Below are 15,820 nucleotides of genomic sequence, written 5' to 3'. Positions count from 1 at the left end.
AATGAACAACGCGCAACGCGCCACTGACTTTAGACTAGGTTTTTTCTGGTCAGTGGCGCAATTGTTTAATGGAACAACAAAATAGCACCAGGGATCGTTTGCGCCGGAACACGCCTCCTTTTTTGCGCTGAACCGCCCAGGGAGCGCAAGTTCATTCACTAGTTTAGCGACGTGCTTCTGTGGAGGGAAAAGCGCGCTTTGCGCAGGTGCAAAATAGGAATGACACATGCGTCGGTGTACAAAGTCAATTGCGCTGGGTGCAAGATAGGGCCCAGTGTGTCAGACTTAGATGAGCTGCTACAGTGTGCAATCCAGCACAAGGACATATAGCTACATCCTCTCACACATATTTCTCCCCAGGGTTGTGACAGATTAGCTGCTTATTGATCTACAGGGAGAGCTGGGTATGCAGCAAAAACATGCCCGAAATATTTGACACTGATATAACCACACACAGGGGATGCTGATATGAACACAGCAGAATTTAGTGGCATAATGCTTTATGTGCAAGTCAGAGACATAATGTACACAATGTCAACATTTATAGCAGCCAGCAACATAACAAAATGACTGTGACCATGATATTGCTTTAATACGACAATAAATAACGAGTTTATATTTATTAACTTACCTTTTAGACAGTTATGTATTTTTCTCTGCACTAAACAACATAATCTCACATGAAGCCAGGGAAGGCTGCTTATCTACCAATACTAATAGCTAGTGCAGCACAATTAATTGGATTTCTAATCGCGATTACAATTATGGTTTTCACAATTACGTAATCGTTCAAAACGGCAATTAATCATTCAAAGTCCACTAATGTGTTTCTGCGTGATTTTTATTTTCTATATGCTATTTTAAGGGTTTATGCATTATTCTAATTTTAGTATAACATTATAATACCATTCATATTTTTACTTTTTTATAATTTAAAGAAGAAACCTATCTGATGCATAGTTAACATTTGAGGCTTAACACTAGAGAAAAGCACTTTTTTATAAAAGTAGTTTTTTATATATAGTTTTCATATAAAAATATGGCATGCAGTTGAATCAAACGTCATGACGTATAAACGTCATTCAATATAAATTGTGATAATCATAATCATCACAATTACAATCGGCAATTATGATTTTTGTCATAATCGAGCAGCCCTACTGATAGCAATAAACTTCTACGTTACTCAACATTACTTCAACATTATTCAAACATTTCTACAAGGTTTAACATTACATTTATGACAGGTAAGTCCTCTATCAGTACTTTATACAATTAACTCATATTAAATTATTTTCTACATTAGAAAGAAACAACAGCAACAACAAAAATAATGTGTACATTATTTGTGGCCTTCCATAAATTAGAATAGAAGAGGAGATTACTGAGGTGTTGTGTTGTGCAGAAGAGCACCAGGCTGTGGCTCCCTGGACAGTGAGTGACTGCTGGCTTGAATGATGTTGACAGGTTTCCAGTGAAGCCTGGAGCTCCTCTGCATGTCTAAATAAACCCAGCTCCCACTCTGGCTCAAACACACCTTGGGCACAATGGCCTGAATTTGAGATTAAAAGGGATTGAGAGGAGGTGAAAGGAATGAGACAGTGGCAAACCCATGTCAACATGACCTGAATATGACTCATATGATTATGTATGACCTTTACTTGACATACTCCTAGATGTACCAGCACCCATAGTGGAGTTTAACATTTCAGAACTCACCTGGAAGAAAGTTTAGGAGGTAGTGATAGCAGCTAGAGCCAGTTCTACTCCAGGGCCCAGTCAAGTACCCTATGCATTGTACAAGCGCTGCCCAGGGCTGTGCTGAATCCTTTGGAAGTTACTCAGAGTGGTTTGGCAAAGAGGGACCATCACAGAGTTTGGATCCCTAAGGAGGAGAATTCAGCTAAGCTGGAGGAGCAGTTACAATCTATCTCACTCCTAAGCGTGGAGTGTAAGATGTTCTTTAACATCGTAGCCAGAAGGATGACAGACTACCTACGGAAGAACAAGTACATTGATACATCAGTACAGGAGGGTGGTATTCCCAGAGTGTCAGGGTGTCTGGAACATACGGGAGTGGTCACACAACTGATCAGGGAGGCAAACGAGGGAAATGGAGAAATAGCAGTGCTTTGGTTGGACCTTGCCAATGCATATGGGTTGATGCCCCACAAGCTGGTTAAGACCACCCTAGATCGACACCATATACCCTGTAGAATCAACAACCCTATCCTGGATTACTCTGGGAACTTCAGGCTGAAAGTTACATCAGGGAGCATAACGGAGCGACTCGAGAAAGGGATCGTAACTGGCTGTACAATCTCTGTGATCTTTTACACCCTCGCCATGAATATGTTGGTGAAGGCCCCTGAGGTGGAGTGCAGAGGCCCCCTGTTCAAGTCTGAACCCAGCAGCCCCCCATCAAAGCCTTCATGACCTGACAGTCACCACTACATCAGTGCCTGGGTGCAGGTGGATCCTTCAGGCCCTGGTAAAGCCAATTTCTTCGAATTTTCTTTTTTTCCTTTAGGCCCCTTACTGTAGGCTTCAGTTTTGTGTTTTTCGCCAGCAGGTGGCAGTATGATTTAGCTAACTGTTTTGACTGGTTTGATTTCTTTAAGAATGATTCTGTTGTGACTTTGTTTAGCAAAAGCTTAAAAATAACTACTCATTGACCAGACAAGTTAAAATGATTACAACTACAAGAAATACATAAACAAATAAATAAACAAGCAACTTGACATGAAGAACATGAGGGGCTGAACATATACTGACTAGGGGTCAGAACACTGAATGCTACAGTATAATGCTAAAAACAAAGAATTTTCATGATCTATTGAGGAGCCATGCTCCAATATGACTCGTTAATCAAAGCAAACATCCAATAAACCTTTATTTTCCTCTGTCAAGATTTAGTTATTTAAAGATTTAATAATGATTCATTGATTAGCAACCAAACCTGATCTTCTTCCTCTAGCTTTTTACAACCACCTCACCCACCATGAGTCCTGTAAGAGGTAATCACTATTGACGTGCATGTTAATATAAAGTCAGAATCATTGACAGAAGGAACCAGGTCACATGTTTGCTCATACTAAATGATTACATCTTGAACCTCAGTAGAGAATAGATACTTCTATGAGAGATCCTTTTTGAGACATTTTTTACATTATTTCAGCAAAAAAGCAGCAGCTGTGATAAAACTACCATGGAGGATGATGCAATGTGATGCAACAAATCCTGCCTAGACTCATACAGAAATCTAAGGATTGACTGCCTGCAAGTCTCTTTGTGCAGGACTTATAAACACATTACTCTCTGTCTCTCTCTCTCCTTGTGCCTTTTAATCCTTCTTTCTTATGGCAATGTTTTTGCAGTATCAAACTCTATCCACTGAAAGATATTGAATGTTACTTCAAATACACACAGATCAATATAATCAGACTCTTTATTTATAAGTGTCTTCACCTGATGAATAAAAGACACATGGGAATTTTTTGTTCCTTAAGGTTTCCGGGGGCTGGAGGGTTTAATTATAGATACATGAGTCACATCGTTTTAACGTCAGCATTGAGTAAGTTCATTACATATAAGTGCTGGTGAGTTTGCAAACATATTTTTGAGTGAGTGACAAAGTGAGGTGCTTCAGTATGGGACATGTAAGAAGATGTAATGTGTAGATGTTTATTCTAGAGATGCTGGTTAAAATGCAAATAAAAAAGGCAGGAGGGATTTGCAGGCAAAGATGGACATGGAAAAAGGCTGTTCCTGTGCGATGGCAAGGATTTGAGAGGATTAGTTCGTCTATGGATGAGGATGACATTAGAAGACAGCGACTGAGGACATGTACAAGTAGAGAGGATGAGAAGAGAGTTGGAGACCTGCTGTGAAAACAATACCATACCACCCCATCTCATCCTCTATGAGGGAGGCTGACAGTGTCCCCCTCTCTTTTTCACCCACACACAAACCCCGTCCAATGTATGATGAGGAAGAGGAATCCTTTGTTCAGGCTTCGTTTTTCTTTATGAAGGAGGTCACAGCTACTCCTATCAAATACACCACCCAAAGCCTGTCCTTCTCAAATTCAGCAGACAGCTGGGCAAACAATCGTATCCCTCTGTTCTTCAGCATGATCTCTGGAGTCTGTATCCAGGCCTCAGCTATTAAAACTAGTGACTGGGCCTTTTAGATTGATGCCCACCCAATATTAGCACTCAGTCTGCTTATGTACAACACAGGGTCAATCTACAGATAACAGTCTGTTAGTATTGCAGACATTTGAGTATCAGCAAAATATACTCAAATATATATATAAATATATATGCAGCTTTACTATATTTGCCGGCAGTCATATCACCCTGTAGCCCAAGACCGGTTGCCCATTGAAGCTAAGCAGGGCTGAGCCTGGTCAGTACCTGGATGGGAGACCTCCTGAGAAAACTAGGTTGCTGATGGAAGAGGTGCTAGTGAGGCCAGCAGGGGGGTGCTCACCCTGTGGTCTGTGTGGGTCCTAGCGCCCCAGTGTAGTGATGGGGACACTATACTGTCAACAAGCACCGTCCTTCGGATGAGACGTTAAACTGAGGTCCTGACTCTCTGTGGTCATTAAAAATCCCAGAATGTCTTTCGAAAAGAGTAGAGGTGTGACCTTGGCATCCTGCCTCAATTTGCCCATTGGCCTCTGACCATCATGGCCTCCTAACAATCCCCATATCTGCTGATTGGCTTCATCACTCTGTCTCCTCTCCACCAGTAAGCTGGTGTGTGGTGGGTGCTCTAGCGCACTATGGCTGCCGTCGCATCATCCAGGTGGATGCTGCACACTGGTGGTGGATGAGGAGATACCCCCTGACTATGTAAGCGCTTTGAGTGTCTAGAAAAGCGCTATATAAATGTAAGGAATTATTAGTATTATTATTTACTGAGAAATACCCATAGAAGGATTTCCACCCTTCATCACGTCACGAAGATCCAAGCATCAAAAAAAAACTCTTCGAAACTTGTAATGAAAATTGTAATGAAATTACCAAAAAGGTGATTAAAGCTGCAAACTGATTAAAGCTTTCCCACTGCTCCCGGGAAACCCCATTTTCATCACTGTAAAGCTGTTTTTCAGGAAACAGATGCCTCTCCAGGTGATTGTTATGTAGATTTGTGTAGTGTTGCATTCCAGTGGAGGAAACAAGGACCTGGCTACAAAAATAAAGAGAATATCTATAAATTCTGTGGATTGTTTTTCATTCTTCTTCATAATGTTCTCTCTTTTCCTCCCCATTTCAGTTCTGCTGTTCAAAGCATCATTGGATAATGTACCCAGGAAAATAATTATTGGTCTTTCACTTGATGAAAGCATAATGTAAAAAGAAAAAAAAATCAAAAGACACATGCTCTTTGAATTTGTAAAAACATCATCTTCTATTTATATCTTCCTCAAACCTGCCTGCAATGTTTTTGTTTAATTTACATGCAAACATTTGCATTTGACATGAGGGACTTTCCTCATGATCGACTTTCTTTGGCCAAGGCCCCCCCCATGAGGCCATTTGACTGACATGTCAAAAAAACATTGTCATGTTTCGGGGTGTGGAAATGTCGCTACAATAACACGATAACTCTTGGACATAATTTAAAGATTATATGCCACAAACTTAAAATATTTGACATACTTTTGAGAATCCAGCTTTAAGTTGATCATGATATGCGCTCGTCGTCACAGTTGTAAATATGACAGCTTTTTTTTCGTGAGGGGGTTTGGCATCACGCCATTTTTGTGGAACGTTAAAGAAAGAGACACACACACATCTCCCAGAGATCCTGTATTATTCAACCAATCCGATGATGACTTCGAAACTTCTGAATTGTTTCCACTTTTGTGTGCTGTATGCCTCAGACGGTCCATGACGTCTGAGCCTGAGACTAACAACTCTGTTTCAGTCTCTTTCAATATAAAAGTAAGTGTCAAAATGAATATCAAAATGATTTGAGAAATGCACTAAAGTGACTGAGAAGTACTGTAACTGCAGTAGCCTGTCATCAATGGCTCAAGTCTTCATTACTAGGTCTAGAATGGCCCTTTGGAAATAGCAATGCCGGCGTTGGATGAGATAGAAAATAATCCTACAACACAAGAGAATTTTTAATATTTTTTTTTTTATTAAGTTTACAAATATTTTTTATTTGGATATATTTAGACATTCTGAAAGACAACATTTAGTATAGGTTTAATTATTATTATTATTTTTTTGTTAAAACGTTGGTTTGAAATGTCAGTTTCTGCATTCATTTTACTAGTCAAACCTAAACACACAGAGAAAAACATTATGTTACACATAACATCAAAATTCAACAAAAATGTAACAAAAATTAACAGGAATGCTTTTTCAGAGGTTGATCAATTTGATTTCAATTTCTAGTTTCTAGAGTCTTCTGGCTCAATTCTGCCATGCTTATTTGAGTGTATATAATTGTGTGTTTGAGTGTGTGGTTTTTTTTTCTTGATGTTTTAGTGTATAACCCCTTCATTGGTGCCTTGTGTTTTTACTGCATTGTGGCTCTTAAAATGCTTAAAATGCTTTGTGTAACAGTCATTAGTTCATATATATATATATATATATACATATATATATATATATATATATATATATATATATATATATATATATATATATATATATATATATATATATATATATATATATATATATATATATATATATATATATATATATATGTATATATATATATATATATATATATATATATGTCTGTTTTGCCCTCTTGATATTTTAATTTTAGCCCTTCTTTGCTGTGCACTTTTTTTTTTGGCATTGTGAATGATTTGTAGATTGTATACACAAATCATTCTTTGTATTTTTGTGTATTATCCATTTATTTCCAATGGACATACATTTTTGACCACAACACAAGTGTGACTTTTTTTATGACATTTATTTTTTTTTTAAATCAGGTCCACTATTTTTTTTTTGGTCTCATAGTGACTGCCATAAAAGTAATCGAGTTTTGTACCATTCCGATGAAGTAACTATATATATATATATATATATTATATTTAATTCTTTTGGTCTAACATGACTGAACAACACCAGAGGGTTAACTAATAAAAATAACAATACAGGTTAATTTATAATATAATATAATAACTTAAAAGCGATTGTTCCTCAGGCAGTATGTGGCAGTCGTGAACTCTCAGGAAGGACTGTGGGTTTTTCTGGTCATCTCCTCTCTAGAGATATAAATAGACTGAGAATAACAGCTGGACATGATGTGGTAGAAAGGGAAAGGAGCTGGGTAGATGCACTCTGGGCGTTCAGAAACACCTTCATTCTCTCTCTCTCACGGTTCAGCAGGAACAGAAGCCAGGTAAAGCAAATTTGATTGCACATAAAGGAGAATGATTAGCCTCGCAGGAATAAATTGGAAAAAATATTACTGAAATTCCGATAAAGACTTAATAAAAAACTGCTGTATTACCGTGTGAAGGTCTTAAACTGGCCCTTCTCCACAGCTAAAAATCTCACACACATGTACAGTACATATTTCTTTGTAGACTCTGTGTTATCTGTTATGCCACAGATTGGCCTCTTTACCATGGATTTTCACATCTGTAGATATGAATGACATTGAATTTGGTTTTATGATTTCTCTTTTTCATTGTCCTGTTTCACACAAAGCTGCTGCCAGGTGCCCAGGGGAGGGTCTTTCCCTCCCCCACCTCATCTCTGCTCCTGAGGGGCTAAAAGAGTCGAGAAGTGCATGGGCTTACTGTGTGTTTGTGTGTTGGGATTTGATCACACTCACTATAGAACTGTGTGTGTGGACACGTGGATCTCTGTGGAATCAGCCCTCTATATCTCTGCTCATGTGCGACACTCTCTTACAGCCACAATAAAGGTCAGTGGATTTATTTCTGGCATATATACAGTGAGTGCATATATAGTATTTCTAGAGTGGCCCAAAGCAACTCCATGGACTCACATCTTACTGTGCAATTCTATTGCACAACCATATATAAATACAAATGACACCCAAAACAAATGTAAGCTTAGAGGTCTTTTCAACACAGAGGGCAGCAACCATTGACTGAAATGGGGGCACACGCCACATGAAATTTTCACAAGCAATTAGGTACAGTGTGTCCCAAATGGACATCCTCATGTTTTCGAGTACAAACAAACACAAAGATGGCCTCACATATACAGACAGCACTCTATCAGAGCAAAGCAGAACCGCCTGGCTGATTCTGATTATTAGCAACATGTTAGGAGGATGTTTTCCTCCCCCTCACCTGGGAGCCATGTTACAGATGAGAGATCTGGAAGCTGTAAGAGGAGAGAGAAGAAATAAATAAATAAAGGGAAAAGACAAAAAACTAAAGAAATGATAATGAACGCATAAATTATGAAGGAGAAAAGATGTAGAAGAAAAAGTAAGAAAAGGGCAAAATAAAGGATGAAAGAAGGGACAAAAGAAAAGGTGAAAGCAAGCAAGCATCAGGTGGGCATGCATATCTGTGTGACCCCGGTCTGTTCGGTCTCAGAGGGTCCCAGTGGAGGAGAGCCAGCCAGTGTTAGGTTTCACTGGTTTATATGGACACTCTGGATGTTTGCGCTTTAGGAACAGACATTCTAGTTGTAAAAACAACTTCAGTTTTCTCTGATTTACAGCACAAATATAATAAAGAAAACAGGAAAATACAGATGAAAGAGCAGCGAGAACATTATATCTTATGACTGGATGTTTTAGTTAGCGATATTGCAGGACAACGTTGCAATTGCTGTGAGCTATAGTCTGATAAATGTTTCTGCCTGTGCATTTGGGTAAATTCATGCATTTCCACATGCAGTGTAATCAATCCACATTCAATATACTGAACCCTGCAGCTAGTCAATGAGCAGAGATTGCAGAGAGCTGACGAGGCAAACTCAGATACCCACACACACACACAAATACAGGCAGACACGTGTTAGCAAACACACTAAACATATAATAATAATAATCTTATGGACACTAAACTATTGAAGGGTAATGTACACGCACACAAATTCACTGAAACACTCTGATAAAGGGGAGCTGTGAATAAAAACAGGAAAATGTAAAACTAACTGACAAAGAAAGGAATCATTTTTAAAACTAGAACTTGTTTATTGTCATTGTTACTGACTTTAAACAGTGTTTCATAATGAACCCTAAAACAATACAAACCACTAAAAACGGTCTAGTATTCTTTCTTTATATAAATATACATATACACATATAAAATAAATATGCATATGTACAGACACAACACTGACAGTCTGTGGTCAGAGGGGGTTACAGACATCAAATTTGAAGGAGACAAACTGGTAGAAACAGTGTTTCCAATGCAGTTAAAACAGTAATTTCACCCGGATCTGAATTACAGAGAGTGAGTTTGATGAAGAACTGAATAGTGGAAACAGAACATCTCACACCTGCTCAGTTGTATGTCATCTCTTGTGCTCTCTTCATTTCCTCTAAAATTACACTTTGTCTGTGAACAGAAATGGCTGGATGGCGAAACAATTTGCTGAAGGGTCATATGCAGCACAAATGTGTAACTGTTGCACTCTATCAAACGCATAACCAAAACTTGTCTTAGCATGAGACTACTGTAATGTGCAAAGTTATACGTAAGTAACTTCAAAGCACACTGAATGGATTTAAATTACATTGTTTCTATAAAAAAAAAGTAGGAATCTTAATATCTCAATTAACATATGGTATTAAATAGATAATTAATGCTGGAAAACATTCAATTTTTAAACCCCACAGGCTGCTTTTCTACTTCCATTGTAAGAGCATCACTACAAAAATTTCCCAACAGTACGACAAGATTTTACTAACAGTAATGGACATCATCACAGGACCAGATTTTCACATGGTAACATCAGAAATCCCCAGTTGCTTCTAGAAACCTCTTGCTGTGATTGCATCAAATACACACGTTTAAAGCCTCTGAGCGTGTAATACTGTAAAAGCAAGCATAGTCTGCACCTAGATAAACAGTTAGGCTGCTATGGGTCCCCTCACCAAAAGCAAAAAATGCACTTTTCTAATCCTGCTCCTGAAAGGGGCTTAACAGATTGAAACTGGTACATATTATCCTCTACTAAAAGCTGTTTGTTTTACAAATTCAAAGTTTGAACGTCCTTCTGCTGCTGTGAATAGGTCGGTGTTTCCATAGCGGTGGCGGGAGCTGAGGCTGCTAAATGTTAATGCCTCATCCCTGAGTCTCCCTGGGGACTAATGCGGACACAAACATGACTTTCTTTACAGGGGGGTGAACGCGTGTGTGCGTATACTATATATATGTGCGAGGTGGGTTCTAGAGACTAGAGACTTCTAGAGATTGTAGTAGCATGTTCTGTTCTTTCATGGATTTGAGCCAGAAACCATACTTAATATTGAATGGAAACAAAGCGAGATCAAGCACTATGAGCGGCTCAGAAAGCCTGTGGATCGAATGCTTGATCACAGTAACTGACTTTTCACCATCAGGATTATCATCACAGGTTCAACGCATGCAAAATGGCTCCAATTACCCCTTTATTTGAAACCAGATATAAGAGCTAAAAACTTGAATACAGCAGCTGTTCATTTGTGGTTAAAAGTCCACCCGAATTCAACCAAATCAAGACCTGCTTTCTAGAAGACATTTTGCAACATTAGAGATCGCACTGGAATCTTACAAATACAGTATTATAACATGAATCCTGATGATGCTCATTACTGTTTTTAAAAATACTTAATTGCACAATAGTATTTTACAAACATCACAAGACCAAATCTATCTGGAAACGAGATAGACTGCTAACTTTTGGAGATGTAACAGCATTGAGAATTGCTTGTATCGCATTACTGTACAGATGAAACCGTTTCGTCTTATTACAGGAATGCCAAGAGCACCAAAACTGTACAATAGATATTTCTTAGAGACTTTCATTATTAGGGACAAAGTTCTACAGCACAGCATTTCACATACCTTCTGTTGTTCAGAGTCTTTTCTATTAATTATATTTAACACAGCCAAAGAACTGAGCACTGATCTGTATACAGACAACACAAAAGCTTCTACTGTATCCATTGACAACATTACAATTGCATTTGGTGCAATAAATATACAGCACATTGTCTTTTCTACACTGTAATACACTGTGCAATTCTGTTCCAGAACCAGTATTTGAAGGAATATACTTCTATGAATAGGATTTTTGATTATCTAGGCTTACTTTGTCCATTTCTATAAAAAGATTAATTACACAAGCTGTGGGTGTTATGAAAATATGCAAATTTGACTCATCATCTACACACAGTTATGATGACAAGAATTGCATTTTTTAATTATGAACAAAAATGAGTGGCAAAACTGATGGACGAGTCATCTGAATCAGCTGGAACTAACATGACTATTTGATACAGACAAATGTGACCCTGGACCATGAAACCAGTCTTAAGTTGCTGGGGTATATTCTTAGCAATAGCTAAAAATAATAATAATAATAAACTAGATAAAAAAGTTTGTCAAGACAAACTTTAAGTTGGCTTGAGAAAGCCTGGCCAGAAAGTTTAAAAGGTTAAGAAGTTGAAAAAGTTTAATTTGACGGTTTCAGTCTGAAATAGTAAAAAATGTAAATAAGTTTTAAAATCATAAAGTTTTGTGTTTGCTAGGGTACCTGGGATGGTTGCTAAGGTGTTGCTATGCGGTTGTTAGGGTACCCTGAGTGGTTGCTAGGGTGTTGCTATGCGGTTGCTAGGGTACCTGGGATTGTTGCTAGGGTGCTGCTATGCGGTTGCTAGGGTACATTGAGTGGTTGCTAGGGTGTTGCTATGCGGTTGCTAGGGTAACCGGAATGGTTGCTAAGGTGTTGCTATGTGGTTGCTAGGGTACCTGGGATGGTTGCTAGGGTGTTGCCATGTTGTTGCTAGGGTAACTGGAATGGTTGCTAAGGTGTTGCTATGTGGTTGCTAGGGTACCTGGTATTGTTGCTAGGGTGTAAGATATTTTGTAAATTTCCTATATTTTGTAAAAATCAAAAACGTAATTTTTGATTATTAATATGCATTGCTAAGAATTCATTTGGAAAAATTAAAAGGGGATTTTCTCAGCATTTAGATTTTTTTGCACCCTCAGATTCCAGATTTTCAAATAGTTGCATCTCTGCCAGATATTATCCGATCCTAATAAACCATAAATAAATGGAAAGCTTATTTGCATAAATGCATAAATCTCAATTTCAATTCACACTTAAGACTGGTTTTTGGTCCAGGGTCACAAATATAACACATAAAAAAAGACACTTTACGAAAAAACAACAACAACAAAAAAAACAATCAAGGAGCATGAAAAGCTGATGCTAAAGCAGTGGTACCCAACCTTGTTCCTATAGCCCCCCCAACACTGCAGATTTTGCATCTCTCCTTTGTCTGACACACCCATTTCAGGTCTTGGAGTCGCTCCTAATGAGCTGATAATCTGAATCAGGTGTGTTTGATAACAGAGACATGGAAAACATGCTGTGCTGGGGGGCCTCCAGGAACGTGGTTGGGAACCACTGTGCTAAAGGGCCCAAAGGAGATGTTCTCCTCTGATGTGTGTATGTATGTGTGTGTGTGTGTTTGTGTGTACTATACAAAAAATACAATCTCCCCATCAGAGTAGGAGCAACCTGAGACATGACTGCTGTGTCGAGGTAGGTTACTAAAAATATATATATATATATATATGTACCATAGCACTATGGGACACCAGAGAAGAGAAGGAACATCTTGCTGGTACTTTCGACTCTCCCTCCCCACTAAAAGAAACAGCTGGTCTTGGACTGAGTGGCTGAGCACACAGTGAAAATCATCCTCTACTCAGCATTCTGGGAGTCTAATGCCAACAGATGTCATATGTGCGAGTTATGAGCATATATCTGATGCACTTTGTGCTCCCTGATCAATGTGGCACTAAAAACATGGACGAGGGGCATGGGATATTAAAAAAAAATGATGCAACTCCACATAGAAGCCATGAGAATCTCCAGTGGCTTTGGCTCATAATGGAATGTTCACTTCCTGGAGAATTCTAGAATGCCCAGTTCTTCCATAGTTTGGTGTTCACATCATAACATGAAGCGGAGAGTCTGAATGGCCTCAACAGTATCGAAGCGTGCATGGGCTTCGTAATTGATCACAAGTCCTGTGCCCAGGCAAAGTCCATTTCAATTCTTCACGAAATATCACAACATGTGATATGTGTTTCTAATCTAGATCACATTTTACTTCTACCAGCACCCATAGAAAAGTATATGTGCTTAATTATGCAAAGAATGCTTTACATATTGATCCCCCCAGTTCTTTTGTGTAACATGATATGGAAAACACATGAAGTCAGACTATTCAAATACCTAAACCTAAACGTGTTTATATCCAGCGTTGCGTACAGTGGCCTCTCTTCTTCCAGCGGTTCATCTGAGAGCAGTAGTTTTTTTTATTATCCTGAAGACAATAGTAACAGTGCAGTTAAAAAGTTCCCATTTTACGGCGCCTACTACAATAAAAATAAAAATACTCAAAATACTCTGATCAGGAAACAAACAAGTGAATACAAGGACACTATCAGAACATCTTGACAAGCAGAATTCATAGAACAATGTCATGTCAACTGGCATGAGGTACTGACATATCAAAACACAGCAATTCATTAACATAGTGAAGCCAGGATCTCACAAACAGAGGCTATGTTTCAGTATGAGATAAGAACCACAACGACAATAACAACATTGTTATTTTGAGGTAGAACATTGACTTCAACATTTGGAAGTGCTATATGTTGGATTTTTTTCAGGTTTCGCTTCAGCGAGCAGGGGAGCGGCAGTCCTTGAAATCTGAGGTAGAGAAGCACCTTTTTCTCTTTTGACTGAACGACTGATGTGTATAAAAACAGAACAGACAACAAGATGCAGATCTCAAAGACTTCCATCAAGACATTCATTCCTGCTGAGGTAGGTTTTTTTGTTGCAAATTCTAAGGTTCACATAACATAGAGTCTAAAGTCTTTGTGAAGGCTGAGACCTACTAAAAAAAAACATTGATATCAGTGAACAAAAAAGTCCTGAGAATAATATGAAATCCCTGGAAGAAGGTCTTGGTCTCTGGTGGATTGACTTGTGAAATCATAAGTAGGTTAAGAGGAGGCAGCAAGTTGAAAAATAGATGTTTTGGTAGGAAATATACTCCTCTGTTGTGCAGAAGAAGCCAAATAAAATCATCTAGATACTAGTGACTGGAGACTTTGAATGTATGCTGCCAGCTGAAACTGCAAGTATGTATTTGTTCACCTACCAATGAGAAATAATAGATGTCGATCGCAGAACCTTGAGGCCAGAGGGACCCTCGGCATTACAGTCCAGTGATTCCCACAAAGGGAACTTAACTTACGAATAATATATTCTTTGCATGATAAAAACAGAACTGAAAAAGATGAATACTTCAGTTGACCTGAGTTGGACAGGAGTCTGAGTAGAGGATAATCTTGGCCTTTATTCCTTCATCAGTCTTCATCCTGTTGGCCATCTGCTGGATGCTGCCGGAACTGAACCTCACACTCCTCCATCAGGCTGAAGTCATCAAGGGGAAGTGTGGACATCTGGGTTTCATTCAATGGACAAAAGACCAAAGAGCTCGCATTCTGAAAATAAACACACACAAATACATGGTAAAAAAACAGGAATCTCATCAGAGCTCATAGGGTTGTAATTTAGCTTTGATTCCTTTCAGTACACTCAGGCAAATGCATCTCTTTCCATTTCACTTTTATATGCACTCATAAATTGTTCTCTGAGAAGCCCAATAACCATGCAATCCACATGTCTATAAATGAATGCATTTCCCCAGGGCTTACTGCGTGGGTGGTAACAGGTGGATGGGAGGAGTGGGATGGTCCTGAGAAGAGTCTCTCCATCTCATTGGAGTCAGTGCAGCTCTTTGCAGTGAGGGTTCCTCCATTTCTGTCTGAGCTGAACCTGTGAGGGCTGTTGAGGGCCAGGGTCCCCTGTGATGAAGAGGAGGATTCGAGCACGACTCCAGCTGCTGGATTGCGGCCCGCCTGTCGGGAGGCCTGCACGGTTTTACACATCATCAACCTGCAAGTAAAAAACTATTTAACTCTGTATCCAAAGAAACATGTTGACCTTTATTTAAAATAAGACTTTTCTGTCACCTGAAGCCCATGCCCACTGTGAATGCATTATATATGCACTATAAAACGATACCAGTGGCAAGCACACATACTGTAGGCAGCATTGATTCCTTACCTTCCCCTGTAGCTGAACACAAGGAAAAGGACACAGAAAATGATGCAAGTGACTCCAATATGGATGCCGATGATGATGCCTGTGGTGGAGCTTTTATTCTGTTCATCTTTTACACAGTCACAAGGGGTATTTAGCACTGCAGGAACAGAACACACACATACGCACAGTCAGTGTCAGTGTGTTATTATGCTTGCATGTGTGGGAGTGAACCAGTGTGTTGCATCAGGCACCTGATTTCTCCACTGCCTCCTTGAGTGACACCAAGCGCAGAGTGGCATTGCCCTCTCCATGCTGGTTAAAAGCCAGAATCTTCATTTCATACACAAAAGAGGGATCTGCCAAAAGAGGTGTTAAAAGAAGTGAAAAAACAAACAAACAAACACCTAAATAGTTTTTATTGTAATAATATGCATTATTATATATGCATTAATAATTTCTGTTAACTTGGCTATGAAGCAAAATAAAGAATAAAGGTTTTTTAT

The 15,820-nt window shown here is 38.8% G+C and overlaps 1 protein-coding gene across 1 annotated transcript in view; it reads right to left on the bottom strand.

Moving 5' to 3' along the window:
- Nucleotides 1-9,165: 9,165 nt before the first annotated feature.
- Nucleotides 9,166-15,820, bottom strand: part of LOC128016951 (immunoglobulin superfamily DCC subclass member 3) — a 74,282-nt gene continuing 67,627 nt past the window's right edge. Inside the window, exons 11-14 of the mRNA XM_052601921.1 lie at nt 15,569-15,673; nt 15,339-15,474; nt 14,927-15,167; nt 9,166-14,713 (exon numbers count right to left, since the gene is read on the bottom strand). Coding sequence (XP_052457881.1) covers nt 14,576-14,713; nt 14,927-15,167; nt 15,339-15,474; nt 15,569-15,673 — 620 coding nt within the window. The 3' untranslated portion in view covers nt 9,166-14,575. The remainder of the gene's footprint in view (nt 14,714-14,926; nt 15,168-15,338; nt 15,475-15,568; nt 15,674-15,820) is intronic.

Source organism: Carassius gibelio, chromosome A7 (genome assembly GCF_023724105.1).
Source record: "Carassius gibelio isolate Cgi1373 ecotype wild population from Czech Republic chromosome A7, carGib1.2-hapl.c, whole genome shotgun sequence".
Lineage (NCBI taxonomy): Eukaryota > Metazoa > Chordata > Actinopteri > Cypriniformes > Cyprinidae > Carassius > Carassius gibelio.
The sequence above is the reverse complement of the archived record's forward strand: the minus strand, read 5'-3'. Positions and strand labels throughout refer to the sequence as shown.